Below are 22,696 nucleotides of genomic sequence, written 5' to 3' on the forward strand. Positions count from 1 at the left end.
AAGTAATTAAAAATAAAGCGTCTTCTCCTTTTTTTTTTTGCTGAAGAAAAAAAAATATTGTACAACTTTGTTTAAAAATATTAAGTTCACGTTTTTTTTTATTCTTTTTCCCCTCTTCTTTTTTTTTTTTTTTCTAATGACAGACCGTAAAAGTGGGATGGTCCAAGCTTATGGATATCCAACGCCTACTGGCAATCAGATAGTGTCAAGAGCAGTTGCTGCTGCTGCTGCTAATAGTCACCACTCGGGAAGAGGGAAATCAGGTCGAAATTCGAAACGATACTCAGTTTCGGCTTTTTATTCAATGGCAGCTGAACAAGATAATGAAGTGGAAGATGAGTTGGCTCAAGGTTTTGTTCTTTTGTTTGTAACTCACCTTTACTTACATGTTGTTATATAGCACAAAGAAGTTTAAGAGAGTTAAAATCAAAGATATCTGGCCAATCAAAAAAGAATTTTGTATTAGAAAGGGATGTTCGATATCTTGATTCCCGTATTGCTCTACTCATCCAAAACCGTATTGCATTAGATGAAGTAATTACAAACACACATCAAATCATTACCCACTCACATAAACAAATAATAGCAAAATGAGATGGCTACTCACCTTGAAGAGCATGGATTGGGTGATAGTGATTGCTTCCCTGACGACCGTAAAATGCAACTCTACGGAAACTTTCTTTTTATACTTCAAAGCGAACCTAGGCATATTGCTACGCTCTGTAGACTTGTCAGTTTAGCAGAAATTGATACCTTGCTTCAAACAGTGATGTTTACCCTTTACGGAAATCAATATGAAAGTAGAGAGGAGCATCTACTTTTAACCATGTTTCAGGTAATAAAAAAAAAGCCAGAGTAGATGACAATAAGGAGAGAGAGAGAGAGAGAGGAAGAGATAGAAAATTAAAATATTCAAGCATAGAATGTATTAGCTGCACAATTTGAAACTTCTACTGAATTTGGATCTTTATTAAGAGCCAATACACCCGTGTCGAGGATGATGACGACTTATACAAGAAGAGGACCAGGACAATCTTATCTAAAATCCATTTTATCCAACAAAATAGCAGAATTAGTGATGCATCAAGACCTCGACCTTGAAATCAACCCAGTCAAAGTGTATGACCAAATGATTGCACAAACCGAAAAAGAGCAAGGTCATTTACCTGCAGATTTACCCAAGAGTGTCACACCCGAGATAGCTGCAAGTAATGAGGATGTTCAGCGGATCATTCAACCACGTTTAGAAAAGCTAATGGAAGTCGCAGAAAGCTTTTTGACCATCATCATATCATCCACTGCTTCCGTTCCTTATGGTATTCGTTGGATTTGTAAACAGATACGTTCGCTTACAAAAAGAAAGAGTCCGAATGCGTCTGAATACTCGGTTTGTTCCATGATTGGTGGTTTCTTTTTCCTTCGTTTCATAAATCCTGCTATTGTCACACCACGAGCTTACATGTTGTTGGATACCGCACCTGGGAATGCACCTAGAAGAACGCTGACCTTGGTAGGTGAAGGGTGTAAATATTACTTCATTTTTGTTTATTCTTTTTTTTTTGTTAGGTCGCTAAAATGCTGCAAAATTTAGCCAATCGACCCTCGTATGCAAAGGAATCGTATATGCTTCCCACCAATCCATTTGTGGAAAGAAATAAACAAAGAATTAATAAATTCTTGAATGAGTTGTGTGAAGTGGGTGATTTTTATGAGACATTGGAAATGGATCAATATATGGCTCTATCCAAGAAAGACATTGTTATCAACATCACACTGAATGAAATGTATAATACACATACTTTAATTGAACGACATTTGGATGTGATTGCACCCAAAGAAAAAGATCATCTTCGTATCTTGATAACTGAACTTGCACCAGCGCCTGCTCAAGTGTCACGAAAAGAAAACAAAACAATCGATTTACCTTTATTTAGTCGTTGGGAAGTACCTATTCAAGGTAAACATACACATACCCTCATCTACAACTGTATCCTAACCCCTTTATACTAGATCTTACAACAGCGCTCATGTCAGAAAATAACATTACACAAAATGACATTCTTTATATGGAAACGAAAGCAATCTATGTCCAGCTCATCCGCTCGTTTCCTCATCTTGCATCAGAGCCACTGGATTTAGATTATATTGCAGAGGTAGCAGCTACCACCAAAGATGCACAGTTAGTCAGGAAGGGTATCAAAGTACGAGACATGTTGAGGGAGTTGGAAGATGCTGGTATCATTGATCACAAGGATCATTATAAACTATTGGTAGAAGAAATCACTCAAGAACTCACACATCTTGGTAACCTGAAAGAAAAAGTACTGCAAGAGATTGAATCCCTAGAGGGTGTATACAACACCATCCTGGATCACAACAATTACCTAAGGAGCCAATTAGAGAGCTATAAGGCTTACTTACAAAACGTACGAATTCAGAATGGAGGAGACAAGAGCTCAAAAGTCGGTATTGGTGTAGAGATCGAAGGCGGAAATAAACTCAAAAAGACAAACAAAGGCTCAGTCAAGGGTCCCTTCAAATTCTCTCACAACAACCTTGAGAAGGATGGGGTGATCACAGAAACGACTGTACCAGAAAATAGACGAGCCAACATATTCTTTTCTATATCCTCTCCTTTACCAGGTACATTTGTAATCGCAATGCATTTCAAGGGAAGAGAAAAACCTATTCTTGAAATGGATTTGAAATTGGATGATTTACTTGAAAAGGTATTCAAGAAAAAAAAAGGGAGGAAGGGGAGGGGAGAGGATGATACATGTCTTTACTAATCATGGTGTGTCTATAGCAACAAGACAGCGTAGAATTACTAGATCTTGAATACGTTCGCTTAAATGTTACCAAGACTTTAAATCTATTAAACAAAACATTTGTTAATAGAAACAAGTAGAAATCTGGCCCTCTTTTATTTCCCTTGCTCATATTCCCCTCCCCCCCTTTTTTTTTTTTTTTTACTATTGTCAATATATTCATCTAATATACTCTCCCTTATACTCTCTAATATTGCATACCAGTTTAATATCATTCAAGATTCCCCTTCAAAAGAATACAAGACAATGTTTTTAGCCAGCATGTTCAAATTTAATATTAATAAAAAAAGAAGGAATTTACTTTATTTCAATAACGTATTTTAAAGTAGAATTCAAGGTGGTGTATGGTACTGTATGCTTTTTTGTACAATTGAATGATTCGAGTTGATTAGTTGGTCTAGTGGTATTTTATTCTTTCAAGACTATTGAAGAACGCATCAAGCTTGATAGAGTCTTGAACAGTTGGGTTCGCAAGGCTATCTTGCCATCTTACTGTTCATCCAATCGAACAAACACTGGCGCTTTTTCTTTTTCTTTTTTTTTCTCAAGCCATTCTAATCACCGTTTTTAACACTCGGTGATATATAAATGCAATGAAAGGCGTATGAAGCAAACCGACAGAGTACAAGTGTATTTTTAGAATGTTATACTCAACCGCCTTTGTCACATTAGGTTTATTCATCTTATTTTTATTGATTGTAGATAATAAACTCTTTTGAAAAGTGAGTTTAACCTTTTTTTTTTCTTTCCATTTACTTATACTCGAATTCTTTTACTACTTCACAATGGATAGAGCTAATGATTGCATAGACATATTACATATATGATTTACAATAGGACACCTTAGTTTCTGTATCTTTCATAACCCCTCACGATACTTTCAAGCGATCGGCCCTTTGTTTCAGGCAAGAAAAACAGAGTGAATAAAAAGGACAAGGCAGCAAAAACAGCAAAGATCACAAAGGAATATCCAGCGATATGAGCAAATATCACAGGAAAACACTGACCGATCAAGAAATTGACGGACCAATTGACACATGTGCCAAGAGAGCCTACAGAAGAAGAGGCATAGGTAGGTGTCAGTTCAGAAGTGATCAACCAAGGGATAGGACCGATACCGATGGCGAATGAAGCAACATAGGTAAACACAGAGACAACCAAAAGTGCAGGAATATTGTAAACATAACCGATGACAAGCAGGATACAAAAAAGACAAGCACCCATGTTAGCGACGAGCAAGAGCGGACGTCGTCCCATACGATCGACCAAGACGACCGCAAGGATGGTCATGACAAAATTGACAGCAGTGGTGATGATGGTCATGTATTTCGAAGTCTCTTGGTCAAAGGCCAAGTTGAAAATCGTGGTGGAGTAGTACATGACCGCGTTGATACCAACCAATTGCTGGAAAGCGTGTAAGCCAATCACAGTGAGTGCGATTCGACGGATGACGGGATCCATAAAGACCTGAATCACATTCATCGTTTCACTAGCTTGAGGTGGAATCACAATGAGTTCTTCGTTGATGTCTGCTTCTTGATCCTTCTTCAATGTATCGCTGAGTCCATACTGCTTAATCATGAGTTGGGCTATAGCCGTGCCAAGGCTTCCTTCGAGTATATCGTAAAATTCAACGTCAATGGATGCTTTGCCTCTCAACTTTTGTAAAATTGCCTTTGCTTCTTCAATGCGGTTGATGGAGACGAGGTAGCGAGGTGATTCGACACAGGTGTTCATCAAAAAAAATTGAATGATAGCAGGTGCTGCAATGATAACATAATTAACACGCCAAAGAGATACAGTAGCTAAAGGTAATCCAATCACAGAAGATAACAAGATACCGATCACAATGAAAAATCTATATTCAAAAGTTTATTGGCATGTCTCGGGAGGTTTTTTTTTTTTTTTTAAAAAAAAAAAAAAAAAAAACTTACTGATTGCATGTTCCCATAGCACCACGACTAGGAATGGTAGATATTTCACCAATATAAGTAGGAACAGTTAAGGAAGCAATACCGCAAGACAAACCACAGAGAACGCGACCAACGACAAACATGGAGCTATTCACAGCAGTGGCAATCAAAATTCCGCCAAAAATGAAGCCAAGGTTGTTCAGCATGATGGTTCGCTTACGACCCAATCTGGTTTGAATCATACCACCAGATAAACCGCCCAAGAGGCCACCTACACAGAAAGAAGCAACTGCGAATCCCCTAAGAAAGTGTGGTTAGAGGTGTTGTGTACTTGTATTTTCACCCTACCACAGGGCATCATCCATAGGTAAACAATCAGGGAAGAGTGAATTCTGAACATGTGCATTGCCGTTGAGACAGTGATGGGTTATTTCACCCGGTACATTTGGTGAACCAATGACCCATCCATTACTGAAGGAGCCTAAGCAGGCGATGAAAACGCAATAGACCATGTATGCCGGAAATTTAATTTGAGATGAATCGATTTCTGCCATGTTTTATTTTATATAAAATATATATAGAAAGAAAAGAAAAAGAAAAAAGCGAAAGGAGGATTATATATAGATGAAAATGATTACAATGTCTCTGTTTCACTCTCTCACTTGTTGTTTTCATCATAAATTCTCCTAGGAGAGAGCAAGGCAGAGAAAGTGAGAAAGTGAGACAGTGGTTTTGTTGAAAATTTGACATGAATTAAGACAATTGTGGATGATTGTTTGATAAAGTGTTCATAAGTGAAAAGTTATTAATAGTATTGTTGGTGCTGTTGTTGTTTTGTCTCACTCCCTAATTAAAAATATAAGTAATTTGCAGGAATAAAATCAGTTGATTCTCTTTACCAATGGATTTTTGCTGAAAGAAAGACGAATGCCACCTTTGACAGAGTTGCTGAGTGGGTTACCGTGAAGATCTTGCAATGCCTGAGCTGCAAAGATAGCATCTTCAAACTCTACAAAGCACATTGGGCCATTTGATTTATTTCTAAAAGACAATCGTTTGTACCCCGCACATTTTGAGAACATGGACTTTAATTCTTCTTCGTTGGCGTCAGGTGGTAAATTGCCTACGTAAAGAGTATTGCAAGGAGGGTTTTGATCGGCCGGATTGGTGCTTCCTACCAGCATACCGCCTAAACTTCGATAGCTGTGATTCGGTGATAAAATACCTGGAGGAGGAGGAGATACAGGCGAAAGCGCTTTAGGAGGAGTTGAATTGGAAGTGTGAATGAATGGGGACTGATGAAATCTTGAGAAATGATGAGGGTCATGATTCATTAAACCGGTTGAAACGGTTGAAAGTGGTCTAAGTGGAGGCGATAATACATGTTGAGAAGAATAGTGCTGAGATGGAATGGCATGGGGATTAATTGGTTGAAGTGGTCTATCATTTGTGGGTGTGGATTTGGATAAATATTCAAACTCCAGTTCCTTGTTATGAAATCTACTTGCCGCGACGGCTGATAATCTACTATGAAATCTATTATTATTGGATAACGACGGTCTAACAAACAAATCCATCGATCTTGCATCCACAGATTGTGAGCGTAAAGCAGAGTTTTCTGCTGGTGGAGGCGAGCCAACAAGGGCAAGGTCGGAATAAAAATCGGTGTAACTTTCATTTATCATGGAGGAAGGCGTTGCTACAGGTGACATCAAGTCCTTTGGAACAGAAGAAGGTGGGACTGAGTAAAAGGCTTCATAGGTTGTATTGAATCGACTGGGTATTGGTTGCTGAAGCTTTTGATGCTCTTCTTGTTCTACTTGCGCTTGCTGCTCCTGTGGCTGATGATGATCACCGTTATTGTTTGCTTTTTTCGTATGGAGATTTTTCTTTGCCATTTCAGCCTTTAACGTATTTCCCTTTTCGGCGTCTATTTTGCGCCCATTTAACGTATCTTTTGCTTCTATTGCTTCTTTCCGTGTACGAAATTTTGCAAATCCGATCTTTTTAAAAAGAAATTCAATAAGTTATATAAACAATTACCACCTTTTCTGTCTTACTATTTGTTTTTTAATATTGCTAGTTGATGTCATATCTTCTTCTCCATCCTTTGATGAAGGTACTTTAAGAGTAGCAGCTTCAAAACCTGAAGAGAACATAAACATATTTTGAAATTCTCGTTCTTGCATATCTTCTGGAAATCCTACTACAAATATAGTAGAAATATCTTCTTTTGTAGGTGAGATGAGTTGTTCTCCATCACCATTCATTAATCCACTCTTGTTATAAAATGTGGTATTCAAAGGAGTGAGAGGAAGAGGTATTTGACTCATATTGCTCTTTCAATTATTTAATTATTAATTCTAAGTGAATGAAAGAGGATGAATATAAACTGAGATATATTCATTATTTACTATTTGCATGTCTTTATTTTTAAATTCTTACCTCCTCACACAAAAGAAGAGAGGGAAGAAGAAGAGAAAAAAAAAAAAAAAAAAAGAAAAAGATGAAATCGTACTTTAAATTAAACACGAGGGAGGCAAACGGGTATAAGTTGTGGACGCACGTGACTTCAGAATGGAATGACTTGCATACGTTTATATGAAAGATATGGTCCCTTTGCACTTCAGTCGTCCAAATCCTTCAGAATAATTTGAAAAGTTAAAACCTTTACTTTAATTCAAATCTTTATTTTTTCAAAAGAATTATAAAGAATAGGGTTTCAAATAACTATTATAAATCAACACAGTATTTATTGTAATACGACAACTGTTTAAAGGATTCAAGTTTGGTTAGTAGCTGAATCGTTTAGTTTTTTTTTTTTTTAAATGAAAATCTTAATGTTTATTAAAACTTGTGAGGTTTAAAAATGACGCAGGTGTACGAAACGGTGACTTATAAGAATACAAATATACAAAAGATATTAACATAGAGAATTGTAGGCAGATAGTTTCAATAGCTCTTTCTGGATTTGATTGATAACAATCTCGTCCAAGGTAGGAGTCGTTCAAAGAATTGTTGCCAGCGAGCTTTCCATACAAATTGGGTGACTGTAGCAAAAAAAAAAAAAAAAAAAAAAAAAAGTAAATTTGTCATGATAATATACGATGTAACATTTGGAAAGTAGAACGGTGAGTAAGGGGCATAAACAAAGGTTTATATCCACGACTTTAAATAGCTCCTATTATACAATGAGAATAATGAATTCTGCAGTTGTCCATCACAATATAATATAATATGCAGCTGTACCTTCATTTGCAGTTGTCTTGGCTGGCTGATTTGTTCTAACTTTTCTCTTTTTAGTTTCGGGTTGAGAAAACTCTTCAGTTTTCGCGACACCACTGGGCTTCAAAGGCTCCACTTTCGAAAAATCAATAATTCCAAACGAAGAAATGAATCTGGCGATATTAAGAGTAACGCCCCTTTGTATTGGAACTTTTACTATTGCTGGAGCTCCCTTAACAGACCAAGGTGTACTTCTGATTTGATGTGAGTTGATCCTGCTTCGACAATAAATACACAATTTTTCTGAAAATCAACACCAACAGCTTTCCATTCAGTTATTATTTTGTAGCGAATCTGAATGGTTTTTCAGTATTACTATCCATAGTGTAAGTGTGTGCATTTTTCAGGGATAGTCTAACTTTTTCTTACATGTGCTTCTTTAGGCCGCTTTCAGACATATCAAGGTTTTCGAATATTTTACAAACCAATTCTCTTGCTATCTAACCGTAATGCATGCATTTTTTTATCAAGCAAATTTACAAGGAACTCAGCATGCTTTTTCTTTATTTTACTGTTCCTTGCTTTAGGGGCTTCAACGATCTTAGAAGGTTTCTTTATGCATCCGGTAGAAATAACAGCTCTATCACCGGCATTCTATTATTTAAGCATTTCACAAGTAGTTGAACATGGAATAAAACAGGATTTTGCGTGATTAGCAACAGAGACAGCCTCTTCTTTCAAGAATCAAATGAACTTTTGATATTTTGTGGTCCATACACTTTATAAGCTAATTACTGGCCATTATTCTCGTATTCAACTACAAATAGCCCCTCCTCGGTTTCATTTCCTCTTTTAACTTTGCTTTGCATCTCAGGGGCAACATCATCTTTTGTTTTTTGTGACCCTGTTCTGCTATCAGCCAATAAAACTAATTTTCCATATGTAAATGCAGAATCTTCATCGATATCCACTTCATCAAGAAACTCTTCAACATATGTTTCACTCGTTACTATCTTATTTGCCTGTACGTATCACTCTTTCATTTTATGTTTAAACTTAGATCAAAGATTTGTCTAATTAAAAGTGTGAATACTGCTATAGTATTACGTACAATACGAAAAAAAAAATCAGCTTTTTCTTCCATTATTATTGTTAATTTGAATGAATATGACAGAGTACAAAAGATTGTATGAAGAAAGTGCGCAATATATTATTTTTGTTTCTTTTTAGCGTCAGTTTTACTGAATGTTAACAACTTATACGCAAAGTCGATTTGATGAAAATATACGCGTAAACTGAACCTTATCTAAAATCTACGAACTTTAAAAAGTAGTCGAATATATCACCTGTACAAATCATAACAAGAGAATATCAGTTTCTAAGTTTGGAAACTATAACGTCTATGTTAGTTCAACATTGTAAAAATATTTGGAATGGAAAAAAAAGTAGATAAGAGTTTGTCCTCTAGTATCATGAATAGAATTGATTAATTGAAAACCTAGTCCACAACGCGGTTGCGAGCAATCCTACAAAAATCAGCATCAACCATAACAATTTAGAGGTTTATACAAATTTGTACAAAGTATTGCTAAGTATATAGTAACAACTTTTTTTTAATTGAAGGAAGCAGAAGATACGGTAAGATTCGCCATTGGCGTGAATCTAACAACCTTCCTGAAAAAGTTGAAAAAGAAAAGAGCCTAAAGGTAGAAGAAACCTGTCAACTTATAAGATTTAGTTATTTTTTTATAAGTAGTAAACTTATTTAGATATAGTTTATATATATGTAATTGTAATATAAATTTTTGCTTTATTTTAGTGGGGATGAAAATATTCTGGACCTAAGAAAGAATTCAAGAAACATAGAAAGGTTGTAGAAAGCATCTTTGATGATTTAAGCATGAGGTTTAAGTTTAGGATAAGAAAAGAAGAACTGTATGCATTGAAGAGGGTAATTAAGTCCACTGACATGAAACAACTTATATAAAACATAAAAGACGTATTAATCATTGAGCATTCGCATTCCATGGCTTATATTTCTGTTGCAGTTCAAAAGATGTATAGAAAGGAATTAGTAATATTTATAATTGAAGGTTCTATTATTGCCAGTATTAATTATATGAACAAAGGAATAGAAACTAAGTTTAGAGATGATCCAATAAAAATATAATGTGATAAATCTTCTGAGAAATCCGATTATAAAGAAATGATGATTAAATCCCTTTAAACTGGGATATATATAGATACACGCAGAACAGCATTTAATGAAGGATATCTTTCTTTTATCTAAAAATCTCTACAACTTCTCACTTATCTGGTTTTCACCACCTTGGAAAGCTCGCATTATGGCAAAGTAATCAGTTGAAAAAAGAAAATTATAATGAAGTCTAGTAATATCAAGCAAATGCTTATTTCCTTATGTAAAGATAGACTTTAGGCATTCATTATGAGATGGGGCACACCAAGTTTACGAAGGAGATCCTTAAGCGATGAGGAGATTCAGAACCAATACCACTATCCTTTTTTAAATGAGTTATCCATCGTTTGCTTTGAAGAAATTGTTTTGGCTTGTATATTATACACAAATGCATCAACATTAGTTCTGAATTTGAATAAAACGTGTGGCATATCATGTCATTCCTGTATATTATCGAGATCGCTGATAAATAACAGGAATACAATCTGATCTTGTAAATTATCAACATTAATGCCATAAAAAAATGGTCGATAGAAGAACAGTAAACAGGTAGTCCACATAACTGAACAATTGAAGAACGAGGAGGTTCATCTTCTCCAATAACAGTCTTATGTATTTCCTTCCATTATCCTTGTATTCTCTAATTACCTTTACTAAATCGCCAACAAACTTGATATTTCCAACATTAGGTAGACACATTTATCTAGCATCAATGTCAAACTCGAAGTCCCATAGCTAACTAAAAAGCAAATATCAGTTTTGAACCCAGTCACATTCTCTGCTTGATCATATAGTAAATTTTCTATCGATTGAGTCTTCTGGTACAGTATCTCCAGTCTTTACACAGGTCAAATTGTTGTTGCTAGCAAACAGAAATTTAAAAATAGGGGTCTGGACGTGACTCAAATAATCAAGTCTTATTAATCTTGTTTGTATTTTATTTCTTCATTAATTATAAATTATTTGATGTAATTAAGAATAGTCATAAAAAACATGAAAACTGTTTTTCTCTAAAGAAACATAAATTTTATTAGACAAACGATTTGATAAATATATCTTTGCATTAATATAGGTATCGGTTTTAAACATGAGATATTTGCAGACGATAATTAAACTCAAGATTAAAAAGTATTTGAAAATCTAGCAGATGAGCATTTATGGTTTTTATAAAAATAACTGAAAAAAGAGGAAATAACCTTTTGGACTTCATTTTTAAAAGAATCAAAGTTGATAACGCAATTCTAACATCTAAATTAGTTTTGGTTTAAACATATGCTTGTACACTCTTCATTATAGAATTAATAGCTTTGATACCTTATCTTGTGTGCTTCATCCATATTCTTTTTTATATTCCAACGACACAATAATATACCGATTGATTCACCAAAGACTTTATGAATAGCGGATATTTCAGTCTGGACACAGTCAATCATTATTTTTTCCACTGAAAGATTACTGTTAGCAACGTCGTTTTCTTAGCCAATTACAAGTTTCATAAAGACTCTAATTATTGCGTTTATCCACTAGGCTTTATTGACAAAACGAAAATGAAAGCTTCACAATCAAATTGAAAATTAATAACCTTTCCACGATAAAAAAAATTGTTCACGATAGGTGTAGTTAATATTGTTAGAAGTCTTCATTTTACTGTTTGATGTTATTATTAGAAAGGTAGAAGAACGGTACCAGTTAATTTTTAAAAGGAATAGAAGTGAAAATGGAGATCAAAGCAAAAACCGATAAAAAATTAAGTTAATTTAAACTTCTCGAATTGAACCTAATGTTTTAATGTGGTATCAACACTTGATACAGCAATATATATAGCTTAAAAATAGTACTGTCTTTTTTCATGGTATCGTGTTACTGGAACTATTTAAATATTCTTTTACACAATGCGGACCTAAATGTTCGGAACAGTGATGGAAAAACCTCCGCTTTCTCATTCAGCGTGATTACTTCAAAAACTAACTTCCGCTTTGAAATGCTTGGTAAATGAAAATACTGATTCCAATGTGGTAAACGATAGTAGAAAACGCATTGCATCTAGTTTCCTTAACTAGTGGGTATGACAGGCTGATACTGAATTGACTTGAAGCCAATATAAAAATAAAAGGTGATTTCTTGGACAAGATATGTAGGACAAGACAGGGCGCACTGATATTCCAAGTAGTCAAATATAGTAGTCTTATTTGCACAACACTCATAGAATCGGATGTAATAGTAGACAATCCAAGATTTTTTTTATAAAATGAGAGCTCTTGTGCACTCATTGAATTAATTAAACAAAACCGTCAGAGAGAACTAATAGTAAATAAAATGAACAATATAAAATTGTAGTCATGATCTTGATATGAATGGTTCAAGATTTATTAAGTGTAAAGTATCATATGAAATTAAGCGGCCTAATATACTGAAAAGGATAATAGCACCCAAATGTCAGTGACTACAACAGAAAGGTAATATACAACAGATGACGTTTCATACTTGCAATAAAAAAATTCATGCAATAAATTTCTTATATTTCTTTTTTTTTTAATATTATTATTATTATTACTATTATTTTTCCATGGCACATACATCACATTTATCAAGCATTTTTGAAGAAGGAAGGAGAAGAAGCAGCTGCTGCAACTTTTGCCAGCTGGAAAATTCTTCGTTTACACCTTTTGAAGAAACCAGTCCTATGGGATTAGAAACACCACCTTTGAATTCCGTCTACTTGGAAGAATCTCAGCCATTCTCACTTATTTATATTCTCAACTTATTCATGGCACCTGATATGAAGCGATGTCTTCTAGAAATGCCACTATCTGATGATATTTATCAGTTACCTGTTCATTTTCAGAGGCTTATTCTTGAAGCAAGAATGGAGCTTATTATGTCAACAGATAATGGTGCTTACCAAAGGCTAGAAAGGGTAAGGGATTTTATAAGAAATGTAGCAGGTCCAGAAGATATAGCGGTTATGATAGAAACAGTCAATCAACTTGTTTACGACGACGATGAACTACTGACTATTTTGGGCCAATAAAATTATTGATTCTGGCTTCCCCTTACTTTTTTTCTCCGCAAACAAAAAACTTGTGACTTTTTAAGCAATTTCATTTAAGAGCTTCTTTAATTGGAAGCAACCCAGAGTAATATGAGACCTTCCTTGAGGACAAGGCTCCACTTGAAGCAATCGCCAATTACTACATAATCGTCTATTTTTACAAGCTTCTAACGTTTTTTAGACATCATAGAATTTAAGAGAACTTGCTTGACAACATTGGAGACAAAAAGAAGAGAAATACACAGCTTGGTTCATAGCAGACTGATGTTTATCTTTGTAACAAAGACATTGATTTAAAAATAATTATAACACAAAAAGAAAATGCAAAAAACTAAGTGAAAGAAAACGAGCACATGTAATTTTTTTAAGGTGATCTTTTTAAAAAAAAATAAAAATAAAAAAAAAAACAGAGCAGAGGATAGGGTAATAAAAGTATATAAAAGGAGCAAAAAACAAACACAATTTGAAGACAAAGATCAATGATCCGAATGAAATGCATTATTACTGCATTAGACTCTAAAGTTCTTCTCTGATAACAGTGGTTGGAATAGTTGATATAGTTTTTGTAATAACTTGATCTGCAACTACTCTCGTCTTTTTTCGTGTAAGCCAAGAAATCCAAGAAATACCTACATCCCATGTACGTTTTTTGATGATATAAAGTACCACTAAACAAAACAATGTTAAACCAAATAATAACAAGATTCTGTCCATCCAGTCAGATGATTCCAGTTCAGTAATAACTCTTTTAGAAATGTTCACCAAGAAGCCCAGGTTTTGATATTCCGAGTGGGTGCTAGAAAGTGTTTTGGAAGATTCAGCTACAGAATGAACAAATTAATCTTAAATTATCAGCCTGTTATTCTATATTTTACCCAGCATTGTCGCCGATAATGTGCTTTTTTCTAACTCTTGTTGCATGAGTGTACTAGTTCTACGGAGTGCTTCAGTTACATCTGATGAAGCACGCAAGACAGCGTCATCTTGATGACTACAGTATAGATTGAGTCATGTGTGCAATTTCTCTATTCTTTACAAAATACCTTCTTTGAATACCTCTTTGTTTTAATTCAAACTGTTCTACAAAAGATGCATCATGCTTTATTGTTCTTCCAAACAATTCTTCTCTATTTCTTTTTTCTAAATCATTAATCCGCTTTTTGGAATCTAATGTTGCTTGTCTAGAAGCTGTCTGTAATCTAGTATACAAATAGTTAAGAATGTCAAAGAATAAAGTTTGTAGTTGAATTACTGTCGCAATTGGTTTTCATATTCACTTAATCTGTTCAACGTCTTCATCTTTGATGTTTCTTTATCTTCTTCTTCTGCAGCTAACTTTACTTTCTGAGCAATATTGTTAATAAGCTAATCAATTTTTAATTTTGTTTATTTACCGCGATTTCTTGTTCAAGACAACGCAAATCTGATTTTATTAAGTCCAATACTTCTTTTTGAAGAGTCATTGAATCAACATGGTCTAGTCTTTCAATGTGTCGTTGACATTCTGCTGTTAATTTGTTAAGTGATCGAAACTTTGAATCTATAGAGTTCATCTAAGAAAAGAAGCTGAAATTGAAGGTTAATTCGTATGCTCGTTGCTATTTAAACACCGAAGCTTCAGCGATCAGCTCTCAACTAATAATCATTCGGATATTGCAAATCCTTGTCGTATTAATAACAATAAGTCAAGATAAGCTCAATTCAGAGATTTGAGTGATTAAAAACTAGAATGAAGTATTTTATTTATTATCAAATCAGCTGTTACTATGCTGATTTTTCAAGTAGCTAAATCAGGTTTTCTTTATATAATATTGACAAAAGCTTTACGACAGCTTCAAGGAATGAAGAGTTTACTTTTAAAGATAAAAATCAACCTTTTGGCTCAGAAGCTGATTCTTTAGCGTCATTGAGCCCAAAGAAAAGTTAAAAATTTCGTTAGGATCTTAAAATTAGCTTTGATAATGAAACGACAGAATGAGAACCGTAAAAAAGAAAATTTTGTTATATGAAATAGAACTTAAACTTCAACAAACAATTGGTGGTCATAAAATGATCAAAGCAAGAGCTTTCGATATCACTTACAAAAACGAGAATGGTTTGAAAGTGGACTCCATCATGTAATGTGCGGCAATTACTCTCATCAGAAATAAATTAAGGAAATACGAACGTCTTCCGCCTCAAATTTCTTGGAGACAGTTTGCTATTTGTATATTGCTTGGAGCAAGTGATGTCTATTTGCAGTACTTACCACGTTGGTGATCATATTAGAGGAAGCTCTTAAATCTCTTTTTGTTGTAGAAAAATATCTCATGATTTGCAACTACAATGTGAAAGCTCTATGTCATGATACCTTTCAGGATTATAAAAAAATGCAAGCAATAGTGCAATGCTAAAAGTTTTAAAGGATGAGTAAAAATATACTATTAACCGGATGAAGCTGTATTGTACAAATTTCTCAAAATGTGAGCCATAGCATATCATAAGAAAATATTATCATTCCAACAACTCATCAATGACAGAAAGTGAAGAGAGATTTCAAGAGGTTATTGTTTCTTTGATAGTTTGGCACCAGGGGTAAAATGCAAACATCCAAGAATAGGAACCAATGTAAATGATTGTTAATGGAAAAGAAAGCAACCAGAATTTACAACGACCTGGTATAATTATTACCAAAATTCCTAATAATACTTATATTTACAGTGACATGTTAAAGAAAAAGAAGATACTCTCCAAGTACAGTTAAAAATTAATGTCAGTGCCATGTTTCATGATGGTGGTCAAGCTACGGAAATAGGAGATTAGTCAAAGTCACTTTCCAACTTCAGACAATAGTTTGTATGAGTAACTATAGTAATAAAATTATAATATGACGAAAATTCCTAGCTTCAACACACTTTCACAACATGAACTCATTCAGCTTTTTTGGATATTATATTTACATTATTATGACAGATTGTCAATGTGTCATTTATTAGCTATGATTTTGCTATTTATAAGAAAAGCTCGCTGATGACAGTTCTTGGAGGGAACACTTTCATGTGTAAGATTATCATAGCTTATATATTTAAGGCATCTGATATAGACATAAAACAATGCCTTTCTCTCAATGATTCAACTGTTATTTGCCTGATTCTACTTAATAAGGGTGCTTTCAAAAATATGTTGGTAGAATTATAAAAACACCCACAATTTTTGTGCACTATAGCCATTTTGCTTTTACTTTCAGCGATTGATTTTAATTGATGTATGCCTATCCTTTTGAACTAATTTCCATTCAGTAGACCTTATTCAATTGTATGTCGCTTCCACTCTAAGCTGGATATGACAGCCATCATGTGGCTTAGTATAAAATTTTTAGAGCGCACTTTGAAGCGTAAATACTTAGCGGTGTTAAGGTCTTCTTTTTTCCTACACTTCACAAATAACCCCCCATTCTTCTTAAATGAGTGACAAACTTACTCGTATTGCTATCGTTAGCGCTGATAAGTGTAAACCAAAGAAGTGTAGACAAGAATGGTATTGTGTAATTATTCTATAGCTTTTCCTTATTAATACAATCTTGAATAGTAAACGTTCCTGCCCTGTGAACCGCATGGGTAAAAAAAAAAAAAGGGAAAAAAATAAAAATAAAGCATATACTAACTGATCTATGTTAGGTAAGCTTTGTATTGAAGTTGAGGGTACTTCCAAAATCTCTTGGATCTCTGAAGAGCTTTGTATTGGTTGTGGTATTTGTGCAAAGAAATGTCCTTTCGGTGCCATTCACATTATCAACTTGCCAACCAATCTCGATTCTGAAGTCACTCACCGTTATTCTGCCAACTCCTTCAAACTTCATCGTTTACCCGTACCTCGTCCCGGTCAAGTGTTAGGTTTAGTTGGTACCAACGGTATTGGTAAGTCAACTGCATTGAAGATTCTTTCTGGAAAGATGAAACCCAACTTGGGTAAATTCGAAAACCCTCCCGATTGGCAAGATATCTTGAAATATTTCCGTGGTAGTGAATTGCAAAACTACTTCACCAAAATTTTGGAAGACAACTTAAAAGCCATCATTAAGCCACAATATGTCGATCACATTCCTAAAGTTGTCAACGGTAAAGTTGGTCAATTGTTGGAAGACAAGCATGAACGCAATAATATGGAAGAAATGATTGATATGTTGGATCTCAAAGACGTTCTTACTCGTGAAGTAGGCCAGCTTTCTGGTGGTGAATTACAAAGATTTGCTATTGGTGTAGTTGCCGTTCAACAAGCTGATGTTTACATGTTTGACGAACCTTCATCTTATTTGGATGTTAAGCAACGTTTGAATGCAGCTCGTGTTATTCGCTCTCTTCTTTCCGCCAAGACTTATATTATTTGTGTAGAACACGATTTGTCAGTATTGGATTATCTTTCAGATTATGTCTGTATTCTCTACGGTAGACCTTCTGCATATGGTGTTGTTACCCTTCCTTACTCTGTTCGTGAAGGTATCAATATTTTCTTGGATGGTAACATCCCTACAGAAAACCTGCGTTTCCGTGAAGAATCATTGACATTCAAGATTGCCGAGACAGCCACCGAACTTGCTACTACTCAAACTAGCAGCTACAAGTATCCTAAGATGCAAAAGATTCTTGGTGACTTCAAATTGGATGTTGAAGGAGGTGACTTCACAGACTCTGAGATTATTGTGATGTTGGGTCAAAACGGTACTGGTAAATCAACCTTTATTCGTCTTTTAGCTGGTCTTCTTAAGCCTGATGATGGATCTTCTGTTCCCCAATTGAACGTTTCTTACAAGCCTCAAAAAATTTCACCCAAGTTTAAGGGTACTGTTCGTATGCTCTTCTTGAAGAAGATCAAGGGTGCTTTCTTGAATCCTCAATTTAACACAGATGTTATCAAGCCTCTTAACATTGAAAATATTATTGACCAAGAAGTTATGCACTTATCTGGTGGTGAATTGCAACGTGTTGCTATTGTTCTTGCATTGGGTCAACCTGCCGATATTTACCTTATTGATGAACCTTCAGCTTATCTCGATTCAGAACAACGTATTATTGCCGCCAAGGTTATTAAACGTTTCATTCTTCACTTCAAGAGAACTGCATTCATTGTAGAGCACGATTTCATTATGGCTACTTACCTTGCTGATCGTGTGGTTGTGTACGAAGGTACACCTTCCGTTCACGCTGTTGCCAACAGCCCTCAATCTTTATTGACTGGTATGAACAAATTCTTGGCTTCTCTTCAAATCACCTTCCGTCGTGATCCTTCCAACTATAGACCAAGAATCAATAAGCTTGATTCTCAACTTGATCAAGAACAAAAGTCATCTGGTAATTACTTCTTCTTAGAACAGTAAATAGAAAAAAAGTACAGCTACATCATTTTTATTACCTATACATCACCTCCGTCACCCTTATTTTATATACAAGCCCCCTCCTACTTCATTAATACACGCAGAAGTGGGCATTTTCATGTGACCAATCTCACAAATAAAATAAAAATCTATTAAATTTGATAGTCATTTTATTAAATTGGACTTTTTTTATAGTTTTTTGATGTAAAAGCTTTGTGGGACTATTTTTGATATTAGACAAGTAACGTCTGGTGCTTTTTTTTTTTCTTTTTTTTTGTTTTTGTAAATCGCTTGACGTGTTTTGAAATGGCACAATCAAATCCTGCAAATGTAATAAAGTTTTTACATGTCATTGAAAATTTGAAAGTAAAAAAAGCATCAAGCTTAACACACTTTTTTTCTTTAGCTAACTGTTTTTTGATTTTGCTACAGAGAACCAAGAGAACTGGCTGGTTAGATAATGGCATTAAACAAGCGGAATCGATTTCCGATCATATGCACCGTATGGGTATCATGGCTATGTTAGTCAGTGATCCCTCCATTAATCGTGAAAAGTAAAATTAGCAATACTTATTAACGAAGTCAGTTGTTCAATTCATTAAAATCATTAGATGCATTAAAATGGCTATTGTTCATGATCTAGCAGAAGCCGTTGTGGTAAGTTTTGTCAAGTAAAGAATCATTAGTTTTGACTCTTTTGTTTGTTAGGGCGATATCACACCTCATGCTGGCGTTAGTAAAGAGGAAAAATTCACTCTAGAAAAAGTATGATCAACATAAAACCGTATTTAATATTTCATAAATAACTAACAAGCAACAGAATGCCATGAACAGTTTTATAAAAACTTTGGGAGATACAGAAATGATAAAAGAAATTGCAAGCTTATGGCATGAATATGAAGATGCTAAAACGTCAGAAGCCTTGTTTGTTAAGGATTTGGATAAGTTTGAAATGATTGTTCAAGCAGTAGAATATGAGAAATGTATGTATATGAAAATGAACGCATTGTTGAAACGTATTAACCTTTTTTTTTGTTTAAAGCTGACAAAAAGAAGCTTCAAGGATTTTTTGATTCAACGAAAGACAAGTTCCAGCATCCAGTTGTGAAAGCTTGGGCAGAGGAACTGTATAAAGAAAGGGAGGAAATATTAAAAACCATCGAATAAAATTAGACCACAATGCAAATAATTTGTAGATAAAAACCCTGTAAGGTAGTTATTGTGTTTTAGAAAGCAAGGTGTTTCATGAATTTAAGTATGATTTGCAATATGAAAATAAGACATAGAATTTATATAAGATTATTCATTTTATAAGATAGATGAGTACTCAAAATTGAAGATATGAACTATATTTTTAATTTTAAAAAAGTCTATTTTAATACGTCGTAGAAAAATGAAAGAAACTAAGTAGAGTTTGGCATGTTTTCTACCAAATGTTCATCAAGTCTCTCATCAATTTCTCTCCATTTTGATTTATATACACATTAAAATTCTTTTCTGGCCATATGCTTGCATTTAATCTATTTAACCTTTTTAGAGCCCTATAAAGCCATCTTCTTTTGGATTTAAATTAGGGCTTCAGATACACTAGTACTTAAAAACTTGAACATCGTACCCATCTTTCCAGTGTCTTGCATAATTTTAATTATAACAGTTAGAATTATCCTCTTGAAATATGAAAAGCTTTTTATCTTTTCTCGTAATATTAATATACTGTAGAAGAAACTTCAGCATCAAAATATTGAAACGGTCATCCTGCCTAATAATTTTGACAATAAAAAATACAAGATCAACATCTTCTTACTAAAAACTTCTTCAGATCATGATATTTCATCATCTCGATTTGTTATGCGGGAAATACGAGCTGTATCATATTTACTACAGCTTTTGTTAAAACTGTAGACCCTTCAATGTTTCCATCCAAAATAAAACTCGATTCATCGGAACACTTTTTTTTATTTTATTTTATTTTTTACATTGATAAGAAAATACAATAGTTCAGCAAACTAAAATATGCAGTCCTTGTATTTAATAGTGAAAAACAAAAACTTAGATACTTAACATAACGTACTCTGTATGAAGTTGATTGTTCATTTTTTGCGATGAACCCTTAATTGAATACTATACACAATTACTCAGATCAATCCATAGCTTAATTCTAGTTTCTCTATCACTAGTCTGCTTTATTAAGATACTTATACTAAACAAGTCTATATATCCACATGAGCTCGCTATTTAGCAGACATAATGCTCAATTATGATTTTATTATTGCTTCTGAAGCACAGCATGTATAGCAGTCTTTAACTCTTTTTCGGTTCAGTTCAAAAATCCTTGGCCAGTTGCAAGCGTCGTTTCATATGCTTTGTAGCCTAAGCTAGGATATGTGCTTCCAAGTATGGTCCAAATTTATGATTGTTCAAGCAAGGAGAAGCTATTCATATAAGAAAATGGTCTCTCTTATTAATTGCGTTTACAGCAACAATAATCTACAAAAGGGTATTTGCTTTCCATCCCTCCAAATGACCTTCGACTCTTTTGTGTCTTCTTTGATTTTCTAGCGTTATCGCTTGATGAAGAAAATCTTATCTTCTGGTATGTTTTGATAATGCCGCTGACGATATTGATGTTCATCTCAGCAATATTTACAGTAATGATAATAGCATTTTTCAATTTTAATTATGTGCAAAAGGCATCTAAGTTAAGAGAATACCACTTCTTATAAGATTCGGTACTATTTCACACAGGTATCCTGCTTTGTAACTGCCTCTCAGTAATGTCTTATAAGAAAAAAAATAAAAATATTTATAGCTTTTTTTTTTTAGATTTATGAAACAATTTATTGTCAAGAAAATTCTTGATTATAGTAAATAATATTCTATAATCTGTTGATTTATATTCATGTTTTACTTGGATCTATATTTCAGAATTTACAGGTTTTTTTTTTACAGTCTTATAACTTTTCTCAATTGCATTAGATACTTTTTATCTCATCTGGCTTATTCTTTTTTTCATATATTTCAGTTGTTTTGTTACTGCGGTTTCATAAGGGATTGAATTGATTTGTTTAATTATTTGCATTAGAACTATCTTATTAAAACTGATTTCTGCTCTAGCTTTGAAAGAATGTAGTAAAAATGCTAAATTATTTACTATTATTAAGAAAAATATATACTCTGTTTAAGATGTGATTTACTTCATATCTAATAGCCGTTTCATCAAGAAATTCCCACAAAAACTTTTTGATGAAAAATGAGTACTATGTATGAATACAAAAACATAAGCAATATATACATGTATATATGCTGCATCGGCTATTATTTGGCGATTAAAGATAGAATTAATTTATAGTTCACCCATCTAAATATATTTGTATCTAATTTTAATTTGATTGTTCCTTGTGATTGAACAAAGAAATTATTTTAAATTCAGACCTAAAGTTTTAGCTACAAAATAATCGCAAAAAAAACAAAAAAAAAAAAAATATTTTGACCAATTTAATGGGATCTCCAAAACCAAAAACCAAACCAAAATTGGCTCATCCTATCAATGTCACAGACAATGTGAGTTAAATGAAAGCAAATACTATCACATGTTTCTACCTTTGAAATCTAACATTTGAACAGAGTAAATCTCATGGCAATTCGCCTATTCTTTTAGACATATTTTCACGACTTGCAGATATGCAAAGACAGATTGTTGTAATGAAAAAACATCATAATAAATCAAATTTGGAAATAACGTCCATGAAAGAAGATGTAGAAACGATTTCCAGCTTTCTGCTACCACGCATGCATCCTTTAGATAACAATCAGAGCGCGTCTTTCCCCATGGACAGCGAATCACTAAGACTTACCACACAATTACCATACCAGAGGCTTCCAGGGAACTATGTATCTGGTCACTATTGGCCTCATGTATTTGCACCTGAACTCAATTACTCTCAACTATTAAACAATCAAAGGAATCCTTACATTGCGTATGGTTTTCCATATGCTTTTCTTAATTTATCTGGTAATCCTGAAAGGCATAATTATGAAAATCAATTTAGTTCCAATGTGTTCAATATACCAACTTCTACTCAGTACGCACAAAGACTACCTTCTTCCTTCTTTACACAGTCTACACAAAAC

The 22,696-nt window shown here is 33.9% G+C and overlaps 9 protein-coding genes across 9 annotated transcripts in view; 6 read left to right on the top strand and 3 right to left on the bottom strand.

Annotated features, from left to right (window-relative positions):
• Positions 1-136: 136 nt before the first annotated feature.
• Positions 137-2,908, top strand: RO3G_13371 (uncharacterized protein; the record flags this gene model as incomplete). The annotated part of the gene is made up of 7 exons (XM_067667955.1): positions 137-350; positions 401-534; positions 587-835; positions 923-1,510; positions 1,567-1,957; positions 2,011-2,729; positions 2,807-2,908. 7 exons carry the CDS (start codon positions 137-139, stop codon positions 2,906-2,908), a joined length of 2,397 nt encoding a protein of 798 aa, XP_067524056.1.
• Positions 2,909-3,671: 763 nt separating this feature from the next.
• Positions 3,672-5,295, bottom strand: RO3G_13372 (uncharacterized protein; the record flags this gene model as incomplete). The annotated part of the gene is made up of 3 exons (XM_067667956.1): positions 3,672-4,686; positions 4,763-5,041; positions 5,090-5,295. 3 exons carry the CDS (start codon positions 5,293-5,295, stop codon positions 3,672-3,674), a joined length of 1,500 nt encoding a protein of 499 aa, XP_067524057.1.
• Positions 5,296-5,622: 327 nt separating this feature from the next.
• RO3G_13373 (uncharacterized protein) lies at positions 5,623-7,074 on the bottom strand (the record flags this gene model as incomplete). The annotated part of the gene is made up of 2 exons (XM_067667957.1): positions 5,623-6,744; positions 6,802-7,074. The coding sequence occupies 2 exons, from the start codon at positions 7,072-7,074 to the stop codon at positions 5,623-5,625; spliced, it is 1,395 nt and encodes a 464-aa protein (XP_067524058.1).
• A 2,918-nt stretch (positions 7,075-9,992) lies between these two features.
• Positions 9,993-10,323, top strand: RO3G_13374 (uncharacterized protein; the record flags this gene model as incomplete). Its single annotated transcript, XM_067667958.1, has 2 exons — positions 9,993-10,040; positions 10,210-10,323. 2 exons carry the CDS (start codon positions 9,993-9,995, stop codon positions 10,321-10,323), a joined length of 162 nt encoding a protein of 53 aa, XP_067524059.1.
• Positions 10,324-12,596: 2,273 nt separating this feature from the next.
• On the top strand, positions 12,597-13,194 carry RO3G_13375 (uncharacterized protein; the record flags this gene model as incomplete). Its single annotated transcript, XM_067667959.1, has 2 exons — positions 12,597-12,619; positions 12,756-13,194. The coding sequence occupies 2 exons, from the start codon at positions 12,597-12,599 to the stop codon at positions 13,192-13,194; spliced, it is 462 nt and encodes a 153-aa protein (XP_067524060.1).
• Positions 13,195-13,731: 537 nt separating this feature from the next.
• On the bottom strand, positions 13,732-14,768 carry RO3G_13376 (uncharacterized protein; the record flags this gene model as incomplete). The annotated part of the gene is made up of 5 exons (XM_067667960.1): positions 13,732-14,036; positions 14,091-14,206; positions 14,259-14,414; positions 14,468-14,559; positions 14,610-14,768. 5 exons carry the CDS (start codon positions 14,766-14,768, stop codon positions 13,732-13,734), a joined length of 828 nt encoding a protein of 275 aa, XP_067524061.1.
• A 2,039-nt stretch (positions 14,769-16,807) lies between these two features.
• On the top strand, positions 16,808-18,773 carry RO3G_13377 (translation initiation factor RLI1; the record flags this gene model as incomplete). Its single annotated transcript, XM_067667961.1, has 3 exons — positions 16,808-16,811; positions 16,872-18,564; positions 18,761-18,773. 3 exons carry the CDS (start codon positions 16,808-16,810, stop codon positions 18,771-18,773), a joined length of 1,710 nt encoding a protein of 569 aa, XP_067524062.1.
• Positions 18,774-19,186: 413 nt separating this feature from the next.
• Positions 19,187-19,336, top strand: RO3G_13378 (uncharacterized protein; the record flags this gene model as incomplete). The annotated part of the gene is made up of 2 exons (XM_067667962.1): positions 19,187-19,222; positions 19,274-19,336. 2 exons carry the CDS (start codon positions 19,187-19,189, stop codon positions 19,334-19,336), a joined length of 99 nt encoding a protein of 32 aa, XP_067524063.1.
• A 2,727-nt stretch (positions 19,337-22,063) lies between these two features.
• Positions 22,064-22,696, top strand: part of RO3G_13379 (uncharacterized protein) — a gene marked incomplete at both ends in the record, with an annotated part of 811 nt that continues 178 nt past the window's right edge. Inside the window, 2 exons of the mRNA XM_067667963.1 lie at positions 22,064-22,126; positions 22,190-22,647. Of these exons, the coding sequence (XP_067524064.1) occupies positions 22,064-22,126; positions 22,190-22,647 (521 nt within the window). The remainder of the gene's footprint in view (positions 22,127-22,189; positions 22,648-22,696) is intronic.

This window comes from Rhizopus delemar, genomic scaffold (assembly GCF_000149305.1).
Source record: "Rhizopus delemar RA 99-880 supercont3.12 genomic scaffold, whole genome shotgun sequence".
Classification (NCBI taxonomy): domain Eukaryota; kingdom Fungi; phylum Mucoromycota; class Mucoromycetes; order Mucorales; family Rhizopodaceae; genus Rhizopus; species Rhizopus delemar.